Source organism: Mesitornis unicolor, unplaced genomic scaffold, assembly GCF_000695765.1.
Source record: "Mesitornis unicolor isolate BGI_N332 unplaced genomic scaffold, ASM69576v1 scaffold28792, whole genome shotgun sequence".
Classification (NCBI taxonomy): Eukaryota; Metazoa; Chordata; class Aves; order Mesitornithiformes; family Mesitornithidae; genus Mesitornis; species Mesitornis unicolor.
The window spans coordinates 3346-18832 of record NW_010168956.1 but is presented as its reverse complement, the minus strand read 5'-3'; the positions used below and the strand labels follow the sequence as shown (position 1 = coordinate 18832).

At 51.7% G+C, this 15487-nt stretch overlaps 1 protein-coding gene across 1 annotated transcript in view; it reads left to right on the top strand.

Annotated features, from left to right (window-relative positions):
• LOC104536562 (axin-1) overlaps nt 1–14759 on the top strand; it is a 22452-nt gene extending 7693 nt beyond the window's left edge. Inside the window, exons 3-7 of the mRNA XM_010179216.1 lie at nt 4530–5083; nt 6929–7105; nt 8259–8504; nt 13371–13538; nt 14298–14759. Of these exons, the coding sequence (XP_010177518.1) occupies nt 4530–5083; nt 6929–7105; nt 8259–8504; nt 13371–13538; nt 14298–14424 (1272 nt within the window). The 3' untranslated portion in view covers nt 14425–14759. The remainder of the gene's footprint in view (nt 1–4529; nt 5084–6928; nt 7106–8258; nt 8505–13370; nt 13539–14297) is intronic.
• The last annotated feature ends 728 nt before the right edge of the window (nt 14760–15487 follow it).

The window sequence follows — 15487 nt, the reverse complement described above, 5'->3', positions numbered from 1 at the left end:
GCAGGATTTGTATCACATCTTCTGAGATACTGCATCTCACGGCTACCTGTGCATCTTGTGCTGGGGATACAGGAGAGCTTCTAAAGGATGTCACAGTGTTACTGAACGTCACAAAAGTCTGTGTAACTACAGTCCTGTGTGAAGAAATGGTGGGTCTCTGCAGCTAATAGCTGCTGTGGCCCTGAGGTGAAGGCTCTGTGCATAGTAACCCGTAGGGCTTTAAGCAGAGGTGTCAGTGCCTGTCTTAGCTCTGTGCTTGCAGAGAAGCTGAGCCTTGGAGGCTACAGGGCAGACCCTTTAGCCCCATTAGAACATTTTAAAATATTCATCAATAATTTTTAAATGGTAATCTTTAAGCAGAAAAAAAGATTGCAGTATTTGCTTTAAATCACATCCATATTTCAAATGCAGCAAAGTGCGGGAGGCAGAGAGATCTGTCAGCTTCCCTCCAGCTCCAAGCACTGTCCAGCAAATTCCCTTCATGTCTGCATCCAGCCAGAAAAGGCCAGCGCGGTGCTGTTTTGTGATTGGATTCCTATTTTTCTAGAATTGGTCCATTTTCCTCTCTGATACTTATTGCTTTCCAAACAAAGCCAAAGTAACCAGCAGCATTTTCTGCTAACACAGTCCTAGAGCACTCTTCCTTCTCCTCCTCCTCTTACTCCTCCTCTTATTCCTCCTCCTCCTCTCATGGCTCCTTTGCAGCCCCCACCTGTACCAGACTGCATTATCCCAGCCCTCTCCTCCTTGAAGAAGCTGCCAGTAGTAGCAATACCATAAAATCAGCAAATATCTATGTGCCAGAGAATAAATTTAAGACTCTGTAAACACATTTTTGTGTGACTTAATCTATTTTTAAGCCCACTTAAGGACTCCCACTAATGCTATATATTAAACCTCTTTGCTGTCTCCAGAATGCATTTCACTGACTGGCTGGCATCTGGCATTAGCCATTCAGGAAAAACTCAGAGTAAGCAATTGTAGCTTTTTTAGGTCAGCACTTAAGGTGCAGGAGCTGCTGATATCAGCAAGAGGAAAGCTTGAATCCTGATAGATCACAGGGCTTTTTTCTATGACCTGAACACCAGGACTACAGGGTAACATCTTACTGGCTCTGCATGGCTCACTGAATGGCAGCACAGGGAAAACCAGTGTAAATCACACTGGGCAGTTATCAGCTTAGCAAAGAAGCTGGAAATATTTTGCAAAAACTAGGAAAAAAGATTTTTTTTCTCCCCCATACTGAGCTGTCTGCGGGTTCCCTTTCAAAGCCACATCATGCAGTAACATCAAGAAAAGGCATCTGATTCAGAGCCAAATGCCTTTTACTGAGAAGACTAAGATATCTATTTAAAAAAAAACCAAACAAACCTCTGAATTCATTAATTATTCTGAGCAATGTGAGAGAGGATTAGAGAATACACATGTTCCCTTATGACTTTCTGAGCCACCTCAGCCTCATGTCTGTTCCTGGAAGCTGCAGTATCGCATCGTACAGATCAGTATCGTGCCATACAGCTCGCTCTGTCTTTGTCTGAACTGAGCGAATTGAAAATCAGCTAGGAGAAGCAAAGCCAGTGCTGAGATTCTCCCTATTTGAATATAAAATGTTGCTTAACTAGAGAGGAAAATAATTTGCATGATGATAAAAAACACACTTGTGAGCTGTTTTGCCCTACTGACCAGTAGCAGACAGATGGGTGGGACTGGGAGAAGGCAGAGGAGGAGGTTTGCAGCAAGGTAGCGCTTGCCCATAGTTCATCAGTGCAAATTTCAGCCTCCTAATTCAAAGGGAAGGGCACCCTCGACCTTGCTGCAAAGCAAAAATAGCTCAGCAGACAGTCAGCAAAGTTGAAGCCTGCATCTCTCCAGCTGCTGCCGCCTTTGGGAGCGGATGAAGAGGTTTCTGACAATATTATGTCAACAAAGCACCATCTAGTGGTTATGGCACCCAGGGCTTCCCCGCCCAGCGAGCAGCAGCTCGCCATGGGGAGACGCCAATAAAGCCCACGCCAGCCCTGTGTCCAGGAAAGCTGAGTCTGTGGAGGAGGCTGCTCCCCAGACCTGCAGATTTCTTCGGTGTGAAATGCTGCAGTTATTGCCTCTTGCCTGTGCCTCCTTAGTTGACTCGTTGTCTTCCCATTCTTCTGTCTATGGTGGCTGCAGGCAGGGTAAAGGTGCTCGGTGGGCAGAGGGCCTGCAGGTTTGGGGCAGCAGGCTTGTGCAGGTGGGTGCAGATGAGTTTGGGTCGGGTAGCTCAGGCAAGGAGCATCCTGCAGTGCCAAGATGACTCTGCCATATCTGAAGTCCTGTGTTACAGTCCCAGCTTAGGCTGCTCTTACCTCGTGCTGTATGTTTTTATCACCACAGACTAAGCACATTGAAAAGACTTAGCAGATTTGATGTCTGCAGCCTTGACTCAAACCTTTGGCCTCTGCCCTGCTCAAGGAGAGGAGGCAGCTTGGGATGGGCACCCCAATTCCTTCATTAGCTGCTGTCTTCTCACTGCTGGGGCTTTACTACTCCCTGCAAGGGTGAGAGCAGTGCTAGGGTTGGGCAGCCAGCTGCCCCAGAGTACCCTGCACACCAGCCACCCCAGCAGCACTGGCTCCTGCCTTAGGACCTGCTTTGGGTCCAGATCTGCTCAGTGACACAGGTGAGCTAAGCCAAGGTGAACCGAGAGAGCATCAATGCATCCCTCTTCCCTTAGCACACCCTGATCTCAGTCTCGCAGCAAACCAGGTATTGGCAAAATGGAGTTCCAGGCAGCCAGAGGATTTCCCAAATCCCAAGCACCCATTTGGCTGGACCACCCTGGGTTATCAGTCCTATGCCACCCTGTTCCAGTGTGACAGCACAGCTGGAGCCCTGGGCTCTGAGCAGAACGGACGCGCTGCCGTTCCTCAGGGATCTGCGCCAGGGTCAGATCTCAGACTGCACATTAGTGCTGTTTAAACCTAAGAGTTCTCCAGAAAGTAGGTGCCAGCCCTAAGCGCCTCCCAAGTGCTAAGCACATCACTGGGTTATCATAAACTGTTATAAATGCTTATCCCAGTGGTAGGGATTTAGTCAGCACATGCTTCATCTTTCCTGGTCCCTGAGCTAGGTGTCCAGGGACAGCGGCTGGCAAGCTGCAGCCCCGTGGCTGGAGATGAAAGGTGCCTCTGAAGTTCTTCAAAGCAATTTATTAGACAGTGGTGCATCCCCTCCAGCCCTGGCCATCCTGTCACACCCCAGGCTGGCAGCACCCACGCCTTTGGCACGTTCAGAGCCTGGCATTGTCCCTGCTTCAGGTTTGAACCCCCAGGTGTGACATGGGGAAGAAGTCTGTTACTTGGTTTCTTGCTGTGTGGTTGACAGCTGAGACTTTGAAGCTGGTTAGCAAGTGATGGATGATGGCATCTGACAGGCAAAGCTGATGGGTGGCAGTGTTTTCCAGCAGATGCATTTATCTGGCAGGGCAGAGACACCCTGTGCTGCAACTGATTTCTTTTACTGTGCCAAAGGAGGAAGAGAGAGCGGGATTAAAGGACTTGCTGGAGTCCTGCTTATGTAATTCAAAAAAATAGGAATCCTGACTTCCAATAAAGAAAATTCATAAATATTTGAGTTTATGTTGGAGCATAAAATAGCCTGTCAGCATCAAAACTGTGGCTGTCAGCATGGAGGAGTTTTATTCTTCCTGGCAAGGACTTAGGAGTTGCTAACAGGGTGTCCTAGACCGTTGTGAGCTATAGGAACAAGCAGTTAGTCCCAACCCATGTCTTTATCTGCCTGAAGTGTTTCACTCCAGCCTTGGCATGCCCAGAAGAAATCAATGTTTGATTTTCAAAACCATTCACGCTGCTGTCGACCTTCAATTGCTCCCTCCTGTTGCGAGTTCGCTGTTGGCTTTGCCTTGCGAAATAGTCATTAGCGCGTGAAACCCCCCGGTCTCGCCTGACTCAAGAACTGTTTTGCCCCATATCCGCTAACTTTGGGCTTTATCTGATGGGCTTTGAAGCAGTGCCTTACTGAAGGCTGGTAGGAAGTCACAGGTATGGAGCAGTAAGTTGTGTTTACACTGCTGGTTGTTACAGAACCACCTTCAAGGGACTTTAGGGAGCTTTTTAGTGAGGTTCTGCCTGCTAGTACATACAACTGAGTTGTTCTGCTTATCAGAAAGCTGCATCTGTGAGCCCCGGTTGTGGTGTGTGAGCTGCCTGTCAGAGGTTGCCTTGGTCTCTGTGAGTAATGTGTGGAGACCCTTACTAACAGTGGCTCAAAAAGAGGGTACAGAGACCTGAGCAGCTCTGCTCAGTGACAAAAACTGCACAGGCTTGGTCTGAGCATTAGGAAAATTTCTGCAGGAGGATAGCGCAGTTTGGGACGGGTCTCCAGAGGGTGGTGGATATCCATCTTGAAGGTTTTGCAGCTGGGCCTGACCCCTTCAAGGGTTGGCAGCAATCCTGCTGCGAGCAGGAGCTAGGACCAGGGACCCCTTCCACCACCCCACTGCCATTCTCTGATTGCCCTCATGTTTCTTGCAGGAAGAAGAAGGAGAGGATGCAGATATCTCTTCTGGTCCCTCAGTCATTAGCCACAAGATGCCTTCCGCCCAAGCCTTTCATCACTTTGCTCCTCGTTACTCTGAGATGGGCTGCGCTGGGATGCAGATGAGAGATGCCCACGAAGAAAACCCAGAAAGCATCCTCGATGAACATGTACAGCGTGTGATGAAAACACCAGGCTGCCAGTCTCCAGGTCCTGGCCGCCACTCGCCTAAGCCACGGTCCCCAGAAAGCGGCCACTTAGGAAAGCTTTCAGGGACACTTGGAACAATTCCTCCAGGGCACAGCAAACATGCAACTAAATCAGGAATGAAACTGGATACAGCTAACTTATACCACCATAAACACATCTACCACCACATCCATCACCACAGTGTGATGAAACCAAAAGAGCAGATCGAGGCCGAGGCCACGCAGCGAGTGCAGAACAGCTTTGCTTGGAATGTAGATTCACATAACTATGCAACAAAGTCACGAAACTACACTGAAAACTTGGGCATGGCACCTCTCCCCATGGACTCTTTAGGCTACAGGTAAGTCAAGGCAACACCCAACGGGAATCCCAGAGCCGTGGCTTCTCAATGAATCTCTCTGATAAAGGGGCTGTAGCGTGCTGGTGAAACAGGGTGGCTGAACCACATTTTCTTGTGAAAGCCCATGCTGGGATATGATTTGAGGGCCTCCTACTGCTCACTGATAAGCCTTGCAAACCCCTTTTCACCTGTGACTGGTGCTGAAAGACACCCCATACCAGGATTTTTAATGGCCTTGGTTATAAAGTAGTTTTTTGGCTCCTTAAAGCAGCAGAGCTGCTTAGAAATGGCAGATGCTGGTCTGCTTACCTGTGCATTGGGTGTTGCTAAGTCTGTGTCTCAGAGTCTGGGTAACAAAAACCAATCTCCTAAGGTGTTCGTGAGAGGACAAAAAAGCCCTCCTTATTGTAAGGCCTAACCCATTCACCAGAAAAGCTCCTTTCTCTCCTAACAAAGCGATGGACGCTGCGGTGCTGCCATGGCGTCCTGTCCTAAGGGGACATTCTCCAGGGCAGAAGGACCCCCTGACCAGGAAAGACATATCCCTGTTTTATGGGCTTTTGTCCATCTTCCCTTGCCCATTTGAATGTCTCAAATTGGCACAAATTCCCAGTTCCTGGCAGTCCCTGGGTCAGAAGCTTCACAAGACAAGAGTTTGCATCCGAACGGTCTTGCTCGGCAGCCAGCAGTCGCTGGCTTGTCTGGCTCCCTGTTGAACCCAGCTGGGCTGCTGTCCCCACGGCTGTGTCTGCGGGATGATTACAACCTGCAGAAAAAGGCCTTTTTTTTGTTTGCGCTGAACCTGTTTCTGGAGAATTTAATTTGATACCCACTAGTCCTTGTGTGGGGAGAAGCAGAGAAGACATTGTCAGTTTGCCCTGCCTTTCTAGATCTTCAGCAACCCCTCTTCAGTTTTTTTTCCTAAAGAAATCAGCAAATGTGTCTGAGGGCCTGTTACTCCTCTGTGGTGTTGAGGTTATTTTCCCTGTGTGTGCTAGTGAGCACACAGAAGCAGAAGTAGGGAGGTCCTATGGAGTAAAGCGGGCGGGTGATTAGGACAGTGAGGGTCCCACGAAATTCCAGGCTGTGGCAGTGACAGACCAGCACGGGTGAATTCTGCATGGGCTCATGAGCATGGGGCTGCCCCGCTGGGCATGTGGGCAGCAGGGTTTCTGTAGGAACCTTTGCTGCAGCCATAGCATAGCCAGAGTGTTGGCCAGTGCCTGGCACTTGTCTGGCTGCGGTGTCTGCAGTGGCCGCGCTGCCCAGAGCACAAGAGCCTGCAGAAGGTGGCCCTCCCTGCCAGGATGGGCTCTTCCACCATGGTGTGAAGCCTTGATTCATACTGGGGTGAAAAGCAAGTGTTGGGTATGGAAATCAGCAGTCTGGGGTGTCAGCGAAGCAGGGGTGATGGGAAGGGCTCAGGTTTTGAACAGTAGTCTGCCGTGGAGAGACAGCCGGCAGATTGTAGCACTGGGATGAACCTCCTGCTCTGAGCAGAGAGACAAGGGTTTAACACAACGTGCGGCAGGAGATCTGGGCTTTTTGCCACGTTGCCATGCCTCGTTTGTCCAGGGGAGAAGCTCCCTTTCCCTGCAGGTGGCTGGATGGAGAAGCATGCTGTGCCTAGGTCTGCCCAGTCTTGCTCTTAGCCTCAAGCCTTGGTTTGAGCTGTGGTAGAGTCAGGGGGCTGTGGGCAGCAGCCAGGGCCACATCTGCACTGCAGGCAGCACCGGACCCTGGCAGGGATGAATATGTCTGGAGATGGACATGTCCGTCCTGTGCCACAGTCTGCGGTGGTTTGGCTTAGGCAAACCACTAATGTCTCAAGCTTTGTTCTTGCAGTGGGAAAGCAAGTCTGCTCTCAAAAAGAAATGTTAAGAAGACCGATTCAGGGAAAAGTGATGGTGCCAACTATGAGATGCCAGGATCTCCTGAAGACGTGGAGAGAAACCAGAAGATCCTTCAGTGGATCATAGAAGGAGAGAAGGAGATCAGCAGGCATAAGAAAACAAACCACGGGTAAGGGCTGGCAGAGCGACAGGTCTTCATACTGTTGTACTGCATCCCCTGTACAAGACTGGGCAGCAGCATGCCTTGTTTCTGGAGACCTTGGGAAGACAAGAATCCACCAGGCACAAGGGGTTAGACCCTTTGGAGACTGAGCATAGCTTGGGGGCTGTAAGGGCTGGGTTTTTTTTCCAAAGGATGACTTGTGGCCCTGGGGGAAGGTTGCAGCCCCAGGGAGAATCTCGCAAAGTGCTGCTGTGACTCCAAGGTGGACAACACAGCCCACAGTAGGCAGCATTTTTCCCTTAAGCATTTGCTGTATATTAACGCATGATACTTGTGCAAGGTGCTAATAAAAACATAGGACCTGCGACACTGGAGCCATGGATCCTGAGTAAGCAGTGTAGGGCTGCTGGCTTGTTGGGAGCATCCTCTGGGATCCTAGAGTGGAGCCAAGGACACAGCTGTCTCGGAAATCTCTCTGGAGTCAGGCAGATCTCCTCAGACACAGATCTTTAATTGCAGCCTAGTTAGTCTCTGGCAAAAAAGCAACGCTTGTAGGGTATTGAGAGGGGTCTTGCCCCTGCTGATGAGTGAAACTGCTGGTGGTTTCTTCTCTTGGTGGCAGAGGCCAGCGTGGATTGCACTGCAGGCAGGTGAGGCTGAGCAGCAGAGCCATGGGCAGTGCCAGGCCACCATGAAGTCAGGCAGCAGCAGGTTCTGCTGCTGGAGCTGGGAAAGGACGAGCACATCCTTGCAACGTCCCCTTCCCTGGAGATGCCGACCAGTGACTCATGGAGAGGCTCCCAGCCTGGGAATGTCGGCACGACACGGGAGGACATCTTCTGGGGGAATGTCACAAATGGTGGAGCTGCCTTTTGGTGGTTTTATTTTTATGTATTTTGGACTTTTATGAGAGTCCTTAAACAGATCTGTGGGCATTGTGTCAGGGCTGGGTTGCTCACCCTGATGTCTCAGGACTTGCTGTCCTTAAATCCCCACTAGAGGTGGATGCTGCTTCTCTCTCCATCAGAAGCCATGCTGTAAGGAGCTTCCCAGTGGTGCCCTTGACCAGCTGCAGCAGCAGTAGGTCCCTCTAGGAGTGACTGTGTGCCTGTGCAAAGCAGCTCGACTGTCCATGTAAAACCTTTGTGTTTGTGTGTAGCTCTTCAGGTGCTAAGAAGCAGCTGTGCCATGATATGGTCCGACCCCTCTCCATTGAGCGGCCTGTTGCGGTGCATCCGTGGGTCAGTGCCCAGCTCCGGAACATCGTCCAGCCTTCTCACCCCTTCATCCAAGATCCTACCATGCCACCCAATCCAGCCCCCAACCCTCTCACCCAGCTGGAAGAAGCTCGCAGGAGGTTGGAGGAGGAGGAAAAAAGGGCTGGAAAACTTCCTGTTAAACAAAGGTACAGCAATAGTGTCTGATTGTGGGTGGAAGGGGGATACTGCTCTGAAGGTGGGCAGCTGAGGGAGATGTCCACTGCCCTCTGCCCTGGCATCCAACACCAACTGGATGGAGGCCCATGCAGAGTGGTCAGAGAAATCTGCATCAGTCCCTCAAATGCCAAAACCCACCTGGAGGGTCTGGCCTTGTGGTCTGTGGATGGAGAGGCTGGAAATGCTCTTGGAAGGATGGGAAGGGGCTGCTGAGAGCTTGAGAAGCTGGGCAGGAGGAGTGTGTCTAGAAGGGGCAAGGTGTGTGAGAGCTCTCGCCCCCAGTACTCACCGACTCTCGCTCCTTCACATTCACACAATGATTTAAAAGGTTGGTGTAGTAGCAGAATTCAGTGCAGAAGAAGAATATGGATTTGCTCTCTAGCTACACCTCCTGCAGGCTTCCAGCAAAGGCTGTTCGTGGCATCTGGATGGGAGCTGCAACAGCACTGACTTGCTGCATGGCCCTGCGCAAGTCTCTGCACCTTCTTGTGACTCAGCTGCCTGTTGCAGAGCTAATTGTCTGCTTCTGGGTTATCTTCCCAGGCAGATTATTTGCAAAGCACATGGAGCTCTCAGATGAAAAGCATTTTGGAGGTACTAGATAATTACTGTTAACAGCTAAAAGCACTTTGTCCATTAAAAACCTTTCACAGCTTTATAGCTGTATTCCGAAAACTTGAAACTTAGCAGTCTGACTCTTAGAAACAGGAATGTAATTTAAAAAAGAAGCTCTTGTAATTGCCAAGCTCCAATTATCTTCGCATACACTGACCATGTAGCAGACTTCTGCATATTTATGTCAGAGCCTTGATTGAAAGGCAGGTAATTAGAGGGCTCTCCCAAGTCAGGTTAAGCCAAGTTTATTTGATCTACCTTTCAGTTGGTGTGATTGGATAGAGTTTATTAGCAGAGTCCTTTATAGTCATACTAAATTCATGCACCTTTCCCAGAAATGTCTAGATGCAAGTACACACTTTGGAAACACCAACCTGGGCTATATGCATATGCAGTTAATAGCCTAATAATAATTGGGCATGCATTGTAAGCGTAGCTTTTGTAGAAACCCCACGACATTGTGGTAAATGCCATGCAGACCAGTGGGAAAACAGCCTGAGCAGTCCCAGTGCTGGGCTGCTTTCCTTAGGCTGCCTCCCATGAGGTCTGGCTCTTCTCCTGAGAATGCAGGGATCCCCTGGCCTGCCCCGTCTATGGAAAACCATGGAGCTGTGTTTGTGAGTGGAAACTGCACGTGAAAAGCAAATGCAGCCATGTCCAGCAGCAGGCAGGAATGGATGCAGCAGCCCGCAGGGAGCCAGGGATTTCTGGGTGTTGAAATCTCTCTGCTGGGTTTTGGCAGGATTGGGTGCTCCAGCTGAAACACTCCTGAGCTAGCAGCTTTGCAGACAGCTCCTGCTGTGGTTAGCACAGGAGCCTCCCCGAAAGTAGACTCCGAGTCTCTTCTGAGAGGGGGCTGCCCAAAGCTGGCTGGGGAGCTAAGGAGAAACAGAGAGAGGAGTGAATGTGAAAACACTGTTTGTTTCAGTCAGGAGCTCCAGGGAGCGCTGAGAAATTGGATCCTGTTTCCAGGTTTGTCAACAGCCCTGGGGAGGCTATGGTGGAGGTGAGCCTGGAGGTGCCCTCTTGAGGCACCAACCTGAGCTGGCTGTGGGAGGAGAGCGCACCGTGCCAGCTCTGTGTGGCCATGCTGGCCTTGCCCGTGCAGTTACCAGCCTCACCAGCCGCTCCTCCAGCACAGCCCTGGCCAGCAGTGGCCTTCCCCAGGTACCTGCCTGCCTGCTGCTCTGCTGGGAGTGCCAGCAGCCCCTCTCCCACCCCAGCACTGCCCTGAGAGAAATAAAGGAGGCACCTGCAGTGTCTGTACTGGGAATCATAAATATGAGATGGCTGCTGTTATCAGGTAATGCAGGATTCAGTGTCTGGTACTGAATGACCTGCAGGTCGGTCCAGTGTGCCCAGCATTTGTATCAGGTTTCTTGCATGTACAGATGGGTTTTGAGCCATTTTCTGTAGCTCAGTGTCACAGTTCACTTATGTTTGCAGCTGGATGAAGTAACCACGAGCTCTTTAGGGAAAAGGTTTTTGCAGGCAGCAGGAACATTAACATGAGCTCAGTTTAGAATGAATTGGGTTGGGCCAAGCCTGGAACTGGAGCAGAGCTGGCCACTGAGACACCTCCCAAGGTAATATCTGCTGGATGCATTTCAGGCTTTCCAAAGCTCTCCAGCCCCAGGGCTGAGCTGAAGCAAACTGGGTGCCTCGCCTCTGCATCGCAGCAAGGTTGGGTTGGTGCTGTAACCCAGCCTGAGCTTCCCTGTCACAGCACTGCTGGGCTATACAGCTAAGAAATCAGGACTGAAATGTAGATGCAGTTAAGTCAGATGAGTGCTGCTGTTTCCTTACTGGAGAACATTTTGTGCCTGTGACAAATGCAGCACAGGGAGGTGATCCCAGAAGGGACAGGGTGGTGGTACCTGCCTGTGCTTCTGGGTTACGCTGCTGCCCAGGGGATGGGTGCAGGTGGAAGCCTTAATGAGGCAGGGCTCAGGAACGGTCTGGTGGCGTCTCTGGGTAAGCCGTGATCTTGGGAGATCTCTTGGCGATGACGACAGCAGAGGCAGTTGTGTTGTCTTATTCTCCTGAGAGGAGCTCTTGGAAAATTACATTTTCAGTGATTCTGTATTCATCAAATCTGCTCCAGCCTGCTAGAGAGAGATGCATGGCTGCAGGGTGGGATGTGCATGTGTGTGTTCTGCTCCTGGCCAGCCAGTCCCGCTCCACAGCCTTCTTCAGCCCTGGGAGCACCACAGCCATCCACCCGGGCTTCAATTTATGGCAAAAGTGAGGGCATCTAAAGCCATGGGGGTTGTTTTTAACTTTAGCTCAGTGGAGCAGTGCAGGGTTTCTGCTTTTGGGCATCATTTTCAGGCACATCTCTGCTCTGGAAAGAGGTGAGCACAGGAGCCAGGCTGAGCACATTCAGAAATGGCCTTTCAGGTGTTATTTGTGTGGCAGGAGGAGCAAGAGGCCTCCTCTCGGGAGGAGGGCTCCCAGCCCCCAGCACAGTCTCCTTCTTGCTTCTGCTGCAGCAGAGCTCGATGGGTTCCTCTCCATCTCCCCAGGCGAAGGAGAACGGCCGCCTCAGGGGATCTGGCTTTGCTGCCTGCGCAGGGCACGTTGCTGTGTCCCCAGGTCCCCAGGCGCCAGCAGCTCTCTCTTAGTCACAACTTGTTTCTAGCAGGATTGAGAGGAGCTTAGGGACTGTGAGTTTTTCCAAACCCCTTCAATTAACTTCTGGCTCAGAGGGTTCACAGAATTTGCCTGAATTTATGACCCATTTTTCCTTTAAATGCCTCCTTTTTTTTTTGAGGATGACTCATTTCCTTAATGTTTTTCTAGCTAAAGGGCATCCTGTGCTTTGATATGGGGATGGGAGAGGCTCGGAGAGCTCTGCTGGCACCAGGAGTGAACCTCGCCTCTCAGAAGGCTGCATCTTCTCCAAAGGTCTCCCAGGCAGAGCAGGCACCAGGAAGGTTGTTGAGATGAACTTTAGACCTCTCACACTGTAGAAAGAGGTGAAAAGACTGTGTCTGGTCTTGGTTTGCAATGCTGATGTTTACGTGGGCATGGCTTTAAAAAGGTGCTCTGCCCGCAAGCCAATGTTTAAAGGTTAGGGTCAGAGTCATTTCCAAAACTGCGATTACTTCATGTGCTTGGCAGATTCTGTTTTTTATACCAACTTTCCAGTCGTGTAAATACAAAATCATCTTTTTTATCCAGCATGCTTTTTAAATAATTTTTTTGAAGCTGCCAGATTTGTTTTATGTGACTTTGAAAGAGGAGGCTGCCTCTGGCTTCGACCACACATGCCAAGTTACCAATTTGTGTAGGCTGCTCCAGTGTTTGTGCAGTATTTACAGCACCCCAGATGAAAGGCTCTACAGAAGGGTAAAGTGCCCTGATTTTTGGTATTGCTACTTTTGTCTGCCTCTGAAAATGGGGTTAGGACTGGGCTGACGCTTTCGGTCTAGCAATGGCACCACATAGCACTACCCCGGTGTGTGGGCTGGGAGCAGAGACCAGACCAACATCCTGAGAGTCAGGAAAACGCAGGAGGTGTAAAGTCACTGAGGTTTTGGGGGTGGTGGCCGCCTTGCCACCATTTCCGGATGGGATGGGCAGCAGAGCCTCCAGGGCACATCCCACTGGGAGCTCCAGCCCCTCCAACCTCCATCTGTGCTGGGAGAGGTGCCCGGGGGAGCAGGAGCAGTGCTGTCTGCGCAGCCCTGCGGATGTAGGTCAGCGGAAAGCCGCGCTGAGCTACTTTGGCCGCAGCAGCCATAATCCGGAGTAGTCTGAGCGGTGTTTGCATTATTGTCCCTGAGCGTGCATCCAGCCCCATGTGCTTGATGCATGCCAGCAACGTGCTTATGGTGACCTGGGTCTGCTGCCATGGGCCTGTGATGCTCTGCCTTGCCCAGAGCTTACCAATGGCTCCCTGAGGCGGTGGTGCTGCAGGGCCATCCCCTCTCAAATCCCAAGGATGGGTTTCTTCAGCACACAGGGGCTGAGCTAGAACCTGCACCCCCCTTGTAGCTGCAGTCTGGCCCTATCCAGCCTTTCCAAGCGCCCTTGCTCCTTCACTGGCCTTGGCACGCAGCTGCAGGCCAGGAGAGCTGGTGCTTGGAGCAAAGGATGCTCCTGAGGGCCCTGGGTGCTAATTCGACGTCTCTGTCTCTGCAGATCCGGACAGTCGGGCCTGCCCGCACTGATGGTGGGCTGATGCTTAGCAGGTCACTTGTGTTTTTGCACGGCAGGTTGAAGCCCCAGAAGAGACCAGGCAGTGGTGCGTCCCAGCCATGTGAGAACATTGTGGTCGCCTACTACTTCTGCGGAGAGCCGATCCCTTACCGCACCCTCGTCAAAGGGCGCGTGGTGACACTGGGACAGTTCAAGGAGCTGCTGACCAAGAAAGGGAACTACAGGTAAGGGGGCTGCTCTCCGCATGCGGTGCGGTGCCAGCAGACTGCCAGTGACCCCCGGCAGACGCCAGTCCCAGGGCACAGCAGTGTTGCCCCAGCCAAGGCGAAGGAGTGTGGTGGAGCCTTCCAGGTCTCCCACAGGACATGAGCAGTGGGGATGTGGCAGCATGGTCAAGGGACCTTGGCTGTTACAGAGACAGGAGAGATTGAGTTTTGTACCAGAAATGCCCTTCAACGGAAGCTGATGAGCAATCCCTTGCAGGGTCCTGGGCTGGTGAGGAGCAGCATCCGCCAGTGCTCAGTGATGCTGTGGGGAACCCTCTGACTTCCAGAGCCATTTTGGCTCCTCCCAAACTTTCTTCCAGGAAGGACAGGGAGATTTGGTCCTGCTGAAGTCCCAAAGCAGCCGGGCATGGGGCATGCAGCTTTCCAAGTAGGAGCCACCATGAGAAATCCTGCCTAGGAATGCTCCACCAACATGGGTGCCTCCAGCCACTGCTTTTGGGAGAGCTCTGATCGGGCTTGGATTCAGGGCTGGAGCTCCTGAATGTGCCAGCATGGATCCTGAACACTTCTTTCCTCGTTGGGTGAGGACAGGAGCAAAAACATGGCCCCAGTTGCCTCCACATCAGAGGGAGCTGCTGCCCATGCACCACGAGCTCAGGGGCATAGAAGGGCTGTGCTGAGGTTTGAGGACTGTGATGCCCTCCTAACCACTGACCAGCTTTTTTCCTCTCTTCCCTCATGTTTCTGGTTTTTCAGGTATTACTTTAAGAAAGTGAGTGACGAGTTCGACTGCGGTGTGGTCTTCGAGGAGGTGCGAGAGGATGACACCATCCTGCCCATCTTCGAAGAGAAGATCATCGGGAAGGTGGAGAAGATTGACTAAGCTCCAGGGCTGCTGCAGCGTGAGGACGGGACTGTGAAAGACTCTGGGACCGGAGGAGAGGGCCTGGGGCAGACGCTGGCTACTGCTGCAGGCACCAGGTGAGCCCAGGGCAGAGGGCATCCGCCTGCTCCAGCACGGACCTGGGCCAGCTCCGGGTCACCGGTGGACGTCGTTTCACCCATGAACCTGCCAGTGGGAGCCCAGGCTCCCTCTCCATACAGAATATAAGTGTAATGTAGCATTGTACAGTGCATTAGAAAGTGTAATATGACCTTGTTTACTAAAGCTGCATATTTTTGATATATTGTAATAAAAGGAAAATATTTCCAATGTCACAGTGCTCTTATGTAAATGTAAAACATACAGGTACTGCAGAACTCGCCCAAAGGGTACAGCCAGATGCTGTCTGCTCCTCACTTTCACGGCTCCCTGCCCCAGCCCCCGGTGTGGATGGCTTTGGAGCGCTGTTGGGGCAGAGCCGCTCTCCCCGGCTCTGGAAGGGACTGTGGTCCCTGCCCACCCCTGGAGATTACTGAGCCGTGTGGAACAAGTTGGTCTCTCCCTTCCCTGGCAGTCTCAGCTGCTGGACATGGTAGGATGGTTTTTTTTCCCCATCCTGAGCTTTCTTGTGACTGAGTAAATCCCCAAGGGATAGAAGGGTCGGTGCCAGCTCTCCGGGCTGAGTGCTTTCCCCGCTGCAAGGACCCATGGCAGCAGGCTGGGGGCTGGCATCCCCCGGCCCATGTGCTCATCTTCCCCCATGCCCCCTGCCCTGGAGAAGGGTTCACCCCCCAGGAAGGCGCTGCAGCACCGCAGAGGACTGGCACCTGCGTGCCTAGCGCAGACGTACCAAGCCCTGGCTTTGGTGAGGGAACTCTTTATTTTTTTAAGGAGAAACTTATTAGGGGAGGGAACTGATGAGACCCTAAGTCTGAGGCAAAGAAACATCTTTTATGACTCCTGTGTCTTTTGTTGTCTTCTGTGTCTCGGAGGCTCAGTGTGAGGGCACTGCAGCCTGCTCTGGGGAGCCAAGGGAGGTTGATGCCAGTTAGTGGAGCTCGTG